Source organism: Xenopus tropicalis, chromosome 5, assembly GCF_000004195.4.
Source record: "Xenopus tropicalis strain Nigerian chromosome 5, UCB_Xtro_10.0, whole genome shotgun sequence".
In the NCBI taxonomy this organism is placed as follows: Eukaryota; Metazoa; Chordata; class Amphibia; order Anura; family Pipidae; genus Xenopus; species Xenopus tropicalis.
Genome location: NC_030681.2, coordinates 126,711,044 through 126,719,333, shown reverse-complemented (window position 1 = coordinate 126,719,333; position 8,290 = coordinate 126,711,044). Strand labels below are relative to the sequence as shown.

The 8,290-nt window shown below is 44.2% G+C and overlaps 1 protein-coding gene across 2 annotated transcripts in view; it reads right to left on the bottom strand.

Annotated features, from left to right (window-relative positions):
* Positions 1 to 5,689: 5,689 nt before the first annotated feature.
* The window catches only part of inpp5d (inositol polyphosphate-5-phosphatase D), a 62,108-nt gene continuing 59,507 nt past the window's right edge, over positions 5,690 to 8,290 (bottom strand). For both annotated transcript variants that reach the window (XM_031902565.1, XM_031902566.1), the window contains 3 exons: positions 7,756 to 7,839; positions 7,269 to 7,499; positions 5,690 to 6,943 (listed from right to left, as the gene is read on the bottom strand). In XM_031902565.1, the coding sequence (XP_031758425.1) occupies positions 6,598 to 6,943; positions 7,269 to 7,499; positions 7,756 to 7,839 (661 nt within the window). In that variant the 3' untranslated portion in view covers positions 5,690 to 6,597. The remainder of the gene's footprint in view (positions 6,944 to 7,268; positions 7,500 to 7,755; positions 7,840 to 8,290) is intronic.

Sequence of the window (8,290 nt, the reverse complement as noted above, 5' to 3'; positions counted from 1 at the left end):
TTACTTACTCACGAACTGGCCGAATGCGGCCGATTGCGTTTTTTTCGTAATGATCGGTATTTGGCGATTTTTTCGGAAAATGATCGTGACTTTTTTGTTGCCATCCGAATGTTGCGCAAAATCTGGCGATTTTTTCGTAGCGTTAAAACTTGCGCGAAAAGTCGTGCCTTTTTCGTAGCCATTCCGAAAGTTGCGCAAAATGTTGCGATTTTTTCGTAGCGTTCGGATTCATTCAAGCTTCAGTATGGTGACTTTTCTTGGGCCAGTTTGGAGCTGCAGAGTGCCATTGAGCCCTATGGGAGACTTTCCTTGGGCCGGGTTGGAGCTGCAGAGTGCTATTGAGTCCTATGGGAGACTTTCCTTGGGCCGGGTTGGAGCTGCAGAGTGCCATTGAGCCCTATGGGAGACTTTCCTTGGGCCGGGTTGGAGCTGCAGAGTGCCATTGAGCCCTATGGGAGACTTTCCTTGGGCCGGGTTGGAGCTGCAGAGTGCCATTGAGCCCTATGGGAGACTTTCCTTGGGCCAGGTTGGAGCTGCAGAGTGCCATTGAGCCCTATGGGAGGCTTTCCTTGGGCCAGGTTGGAGCTGCAGAGTGCCATTGAGCCCTATGGGAGACTTTCCTTAGGCCAGGTTGGAGCTGCAGAGTGCCATTGAGCCCTATGGGAGACTTTCCTTGGGCCAGGTTGGAGCTGCAGGGTGCCATTGAGCCCTATGGGAGGCTTTCCTTGGGCCAGGTTGGAGCTGCAGAGTGCCATTGAGCCCTATGGGAGACTTTCCTTGGGCCAGGTTGGAGCTGCAGGGTGCCATTGAGCCCTATGGGAGGCTTTCCTTGGGCCAGGTTGGAGCTGCAGAGTGCCATTGAGCCCTATGGGAGACTTTCCTTGGGCCAGGTTGGAGCTGCAGAGTGCCATTGAGCCCTATGGGAGACTTTCCTTGGGCCGGGTTGAAGCTGCAGAGTGCCATTGAGCCCTATGGGAGACATTCCTTGGGCCAGGTTGGAGCTGCAGAGTGCCATTGAGCCCTATGGGAGACTTTCCTTGGGCCGGGTTGGAGCTGCAGAGTGCCATTGAGCCCAATGGGAGACTTTCCTTGGGCCGGGTTGGAGCTGCAGAGTGCCATTGAGCCCTATGGGAGACTTTCCTTGGGCCGGGTTAGAGCTGCAGAGTGCCATTGAGCCCTATGGGAGGCTTTCCTTGGGCCGGGTTGGAGCTGCAGGGTGCCATTGAGCCCTATGGGAGACTTTCCTTGGGCCAGGTTGGAGCTGCAGAGTGCCATTGAGCCCTATGGGAGACTTTCCTTGGGCCAGGTTGGAGCTGCATAGTGCAATTGAGCCCTATGGGAGACTTTCCTTGGGCCAGGTTGGAGCTGCATAGTGCCACTGAGCCCTATGGGAGACTTTCCTTGGGCCAGGTTGGAGCTGCAGAGTGCCATTGAGCCCTATGGGAGACTTTCCTTGGGCCAGGTTGGAGCTGCAGAGTGCCATTGAGCCCTATGGGAGACTTTCCTTGGGCCGGGTTGGAGCTGCAGAGTGCAATTGAGCCCTATGGGAGACTTTCCTTGGGCCAGGTTGGAGCTGCAGAGTGCCATTGAGCCCTATGGGAGACTTTCCTTGGGCCAGGTTGGAGCTGCAGAGTGCCATTGAGCCCTATGGGAGACTTTCCTTGGGCCGGGTTGGAGCTGCAGAGTGCCATTGAGCCCTATGGGAGACTTTCCTTGGGCCAGGTTGGAGCTGCAGAGTGCCATTGAGCCCTATGGGAGGCTTTCCTTGGGCCGGGTTGGAGCTGCAGAGTGCCATTGAACCCTATGGGAGACTTTCCTTGGGCCGGGTTGGAGCTGCAGAGTGCCATTGAGTCCTATGGGAGGCTTCCAAAATCATGCTAAGTCTGAAAGTTTCGGCCGCCGCTTACGAGCGCTCAATACGAAAAAGTCGCGACAAGATACGAGCGAATCGTAATGGCTACGAAAAACTCGCGTTTTTTCGCGAAAATCGTATTGGTAACGAAAAAGTCGCGACAATTTCTGAAAAGTCGTAAAGGCGCCGAAAAAAACGCAAAAAATACGAAAACGTCGCAAAATGTTTGTTTTCCAATCGGAATTTTTCCAATTCGGATTCGAATTCGTGTCTTAGTAAATCAGCCCCTTAGTGTGACCAGTTCACTTTAAAATTAAGCGTCTAAAAAATCCATCTGGCAGGGCTGAACGGGTTGCAGTTCATTGTAAATGCAGTCAGTGCTGCCCTGCAACGTGTATTTATTAGACGTCCATCCCCTCTAGCCTCAAAAGCTCCCCCCCATTTTGGTGCCACAGTTTAAACAAATTTTAATAAATGTGTAGTAACAAATATGTAGTATTATTATTATTTTCTTATAGATTCTGCCATGTTTGTGGTTTATTTCTGTTCTTAGCCTACAAACCTACTCTTACCCAACACTGCTTCATTGACTCCACCATGGCCTTCGATTGTGTTGGTCATGATTTAACTGTTCTTCTCTGTAGATAATCTAGAAAGGGGTAAGAATTCTTAATCTCCTGGTCCTTTTATTTTTACTAAATAAAATATACAAAGATGTAATTACCTTTTTATAAAGCATACCTACACAGAAAAATGAGAATACCAGTCTAGGGGCCCCACACATCATCATCCACTGCATGGCAATTGTGGGATCATACATCCTCACAGCTAATGGCCTTGTAACTATGAATAAAAACATTATTTTTAGGAAACGGGAAGAATTTTTTTATGGGCACCCTGAAATAAATATTCCATTCTGCAAATAATGGCTACAGTGACACAATGCTGGCACTGCTCCTACAGTCTGCACAATAACTATATATTAAAAAAACTTTTTAATTGCAGTACCACCTCAGTATATGTTCTTTTTGTAGTGTGCAGGGATTATTTGTGGGTTTCTACTGCTCCTGAGGTGTGAACAGGGGAACAATGTGGGTGATTACAGCCTGAGCCTGAGGTGTGAACACTGCAGGGGGTGAACAATGCAGAAACTAAAAGGTGTGAAAAACACAGGGGATTACATATTTAAACAATACAGCCTGATTACAGCCTGAATCTGAGGTGAGAACCATGCAGGGGGGGCAGTTAATCACAGTACTGATACCATTTAAAGCTTACACAAGAGTAAGCCATCAAAGCAGCCAGACAGGTGGGGGGCCACACAGAGGGGGGTCAGTTGGACAGCACTGGTGTAAGTGGTAGTAAAGTAACAGTTAAAGAGAGCCATACTGAGTCCATTCTTATCCATGTTTATTAAAGCCTATTATAAAATATAATACATTACCCTTTCCAATAAGAAACTCAGCTAATGCAAACTTTATTTTTACAAACATGAATGTTGGATTGTTACAGTCGCATGATAAGAACATTTCTTTCAAATCCATTCCTACTGTATCTCAGTAAAACGTGCCAATTTAAAAGTGTCATTTTTATTCAGTTCACATTCACTTTATATATATATATATATATTTTCTATAGAATATACAGATGTCAACACTAATGTCTCATATTTACAACAGTACCAAATATGTCTTCAGGTGCTGTAATATACATATTATGCCCCTTTTAAAAAGGGAAAGACCATTGTACCTAATATAATTCTTGGGCCACCAATTTCTCAGGAGGCCCTTGGGCTTCAGACACTTGTTAACAATTGTTAAAAAATGTTTATATATATATATATCTCAAGAAAACAATATGGTGCACTCCAGAGTCAAGAGCAGCTGTGATCAAATATTGCAAAAGTAATGTCAGCACAGGCTTTAAATAGTAGTATAAAAAGTCAATATTTATTAAGACATATGAACAGGAACATAGCAAACCTCAACGTTTCAGTCCCCCACAGGGACCTTCATCAGGAAGCAAAAGAAAGGCAGTTTTCTATGTTCCTGTTCATATAGTTACAGAAAGGCAGTTTTCTATGTTCCTGTTCATATAGTTACATAGTAACTATATGAACAGGAACATAGAAAACTGCCTTTCTTTTGCTTCCTGATGAAGGTCCCTGTGGGGGACTGTTCATATGTCTTAATAAATATTGACTTTTTATACCTACTATTTAAAGCCTGTGAGTGCTGACATTACTTTTGCAATACATCTCAAGGATATCCAGCCTGTGGCCTTCAGGTGTCATTAAACCACAACTCCCAGTACCACAAGCACTTAATAAAACAACCATTTTAAGTGACAAGCATAATCTTTCTTCTTGGTAACATTGTTCCTTAAGGGCTCTGGCACACGAGGGAGATTAGTTGCCCGCGACAAATCTCCCTTGTTGCAGGCGACTAATCTCCCGATATGACATCCCACCGGTGAAAATGTAAATCGCAGGTGGGATGGCATACGCGGCAGCGCGATTTGCGGAAATCGCTGAAGTTGCCTTGAGAGGCAACTTCGCCGATCGCGCTGCCGCGTATTCCATCCCACCGGCGATTTACATTTTTGCCGGTGGGATGTCGTATCGGGAAATTAGTCACCCGCAACAAGGGAGATTTGTCTCAGGCAACTAATCTCCCTCTTGTGCCAGAGCCCTTAGGGATTAGTCGTCCGCAACAAAGGAGTTTTGTCGTGGGCGACTAATCTCCCCGTGTACCAGAGCCCCTTAGCAGACAAGACAGGGCCACCTACCAACTATTTAGTGGAAGCTGGCAGCATCTTGGAAACCAATTTCAGAGCTTCATTATCTAGCTGCAGATGGCAGAGAAAATTCAGAGAATATGGCTAATGTCACACACAGAGAAACATTGGTTTGGCCCTCTGCCGACACAAGCGGATGCTCCCCAGTGTTTTTTCCAACAGCGGAGAGACTGCTTTGTGGGTTAATGGCTTAAGTCTTGCCCTAACAAGTGACTTTAGCACAGAGGGTGGGACTGGGCCGGCAGGACACCAGGAAAAAACCTGATGGGCCCTTCAGACTCCTGTGCTCCTGTGTAACCGTGGGTGCTGCCCCTCCACCCCCGTCTGCAAGGAAAAAGTTTCAGGTACGAGCGGGGGGAGGGGGTGGCATGGGGTGTACAGTCACTTGGAGGAGCTCACAACTGAGGTGGGGGGCCCCTGAAGTTCACTGGACACCCATATCTCACAGTGTTAGCACAGATTGCATTGGGATGGGATTGATTAGCATAGATAGTTAAACTGGCAGTAAGGCAATATATGGTAGGTGGGAAAATCTGGTGTTGATATGTAGATTTATCATTTAACATTTAGGGTAGTGGCAGATTGCACAAAATTGCCTCTTGTGAACTATGATCATACACTAAATTTATACTATGCAAGTGCAAATACACTTTACTGGCCTTCATCCAGACACATCCTACTGCATACTGCTGCCTCTGTAAATCATGATGCCATTTCACAAGCATCTATTCAAAATCACAGCGAATGCCCCAATAGGCATATATTGCCTTTATGTGTTTTTAAAGAAACTAAGTGTATTTTTTGTGCATTCAACATGCATTTATCTATTTCAATATATTCTATAGGCGCACTAAAGGCATAAAAATGCAGCATGTTGCATTTGAATAAACAAACTCAATAGAACCGGACTGTGCTGAAACACAGATCTCAACAACTTGGGGTACAACCTGGCAATACAAAATGAAATCAGTGGGTTAATGGGCTTAGGTGTGCTCAAACCTGCAGCTCAAGTGTTCACAAAAAAACACAAATAGGTAAAGGTCCTGTAAACTACAGAATGAAATTCTGTATTTGTTAAACTTTTAATACACTTCTGCCAGCCCAAACAGTGTTCATTTACAGGGACAAAATATAGGGAACCCCTCCTGGGTTTCTTTGAGGTACAGTCAAACTCATAAAGAATTCACAGAAGGGCAGTGGTCCCTTCCTGCTATGTTACTGTAACAGCCTTTGATGTAACAGCCAGTGTTGATCCCCACTATAAGCACGACACTGCATATATTAGAGTTGGATAAAACGTAATGCAATAGAAAGGGTAAGATTTCACTTATAATTTGGCCATAAAAGTGCCATATTTATATAGAAGTTATCCTGGTGTACTTCCTGGTCTAACTCTCAACTGGCAGGAGTAAATAAAGGACTTTTACATAAGGACTTTTAAATAATGGACTTTTATAATACACTTATACAATACCCTTATACAAAATAACAGGAGGGGATTATAGCTGTAAAAGGCATATTGCTAATGAATTACTAACTTTGCTGGGAGAGTATTCTGTTGTATGAAACCAATTCAGTTGTGGTCAGAAGAAGGTCAGGACCATAGGTCCCATTGCCACACATATATATTAACAGCTAGGGCTGCTAGGCACTTCAAATATGTATCAGTGGCAGCCACAAGGGCTGACATTTTAAGCACCGGTCACACTAGTGACAATGTACATCCTGCACTGTGTATTAGGAAAGACAACAGAGCTACAATGCATGCAATCAGTAAATGATAAATCTACACTCTATAAGATGTCTAAGAAAGAAGTATAGAGGTATTAGGCTGTTTCTGTATGACTGAAATGCTATAAATGTTAACGTAATATATACATGTAGAAGACTGCACAGTACCAGATCAAACAAATAAGCTTTGATACAATAAAATTTCCCTCTGTTTAGATCTAGTTGTTCTGAACATCACGAGCAGCTGATTGGTTCTTGGCCGGTACAGGTGGACGAGGCTTTAAGAGACCTGGACCACCTTCAGGCCGGCAGATATTCTGATTGGTCACAGCTGATATGGTGCTCTTGACCTGAGCTTTTTCTGCAGGGACAGGCTTCTTTTCTGTAGAAGAACAGGTCATGGCGCGCTGGCGAATGCTAGGTATGCTAGGTATGGTGCGGGCCATGGGTTCGGGAGATTTCTGAGCCCGAGCCTGGGCTGGTGGGGGGTAGAGAGAATTGTTTATGGGTCCATATAATGGATTATCAACCATTTCATGTGGATCAGATGGAATTGTAATTCGACTGTTAAAAACAAAAGATGTATAAGACTGAGAAATGGTACAGGAGAGACATCCAAAGAAACAGAGACTGCTATCTGCCAGGCAATCTAGCAATAAGGCTTGGTTCCTGGGCATGGGGTTAAATCATCCAGCTGAGAATAGCATTAAAACTAACATTTAGCAATTTGTAGCTCAAAATGTGTGTCAGAAATATATATATATATATATATATATATATATATATAAAAACACACGTGGCAGATACAAAGTAGTTTATTCTCCATAAGGCGCAAGGGCCCCTGATGCAAACACATGGTTTTATGATTATAAATTCTTGTTATACTTACAGAGAATCCTGCTGACGTGCAGCCGGAGGAGCTCGGGTGGTGTTGGGATGTGGGAATTTCTGATTGGATAATGTAGTGCGAGGAGGTGGGGTAAGTGGAGTGTCTCCACGTCCCAGTACTGGTGATCCTGGCTTCTGTCTTTGCTCACTCGCTTTGAATCCAGGTGGGGTGGTAGGGGGACTCTGCTTTGGCTGGCTGGAAATGGCTGCTACAGATGCAGTGTGATCCATGCTGGAGGGAGACATATAAATAAGCATGAAGTTATGATAAGGCCAATGCAAAAAAATAATAATAAAGGTAGATCCCATCCCTTCACTAAATACAATGTTAAGGACTAAATTATTATATAAGGGGAACATATGAATTTAGAGGAAATGAAGTGTATTGCCAACTGTTTCAATGGAGTTAAATGTGGTCCAATGGCTGTAACATTCTGCCAGATGTAAGGTGTCAGCCCCTGTGTCTTAAATCTTATTTGTTTTCTTACCTATTCTGAGTTTCTGAAGGGCAAACAGGAACCCCCCGCATGCGAGCCATCATTGCAGACTTTTCCGATATGCTTTTCATGATCCTGAGTAATAAAAGAAATGGATTGCAAAGTGCAAAAAGCAGGAAAAGAGTACTGTTTTTTTGCCCAGCATGCACTTTTGGTCTTCCATACTTGTTTCAGACAAAAAAGTCACATACAGTAAGTCAGATAAGTGGGCAACTTATGGGTGTACACGCATGTCTGTTAACATTGCATCACTTACTAAGTACTATATAGAATCCCTGTGGATGCAAGGCTTGGCAGGAGTTTAATCCTTGTTAATATCTACATTAGACAACCTTGCATCATTCATTCTACATCTTCAATTTTCATGGTTATATGGTAGTTAAGGACAGATGCCCTTCAAGTTCAACCTCCCTGCCTGCCTAACATCATCTCTAATTTGCCTCTAAAGTGGAATTAATTCTTGACTCCAAAGGGAAATTAGACCGGTCCTGAGCTCAACTTGTTCATCATATTAATTTATTCTGTT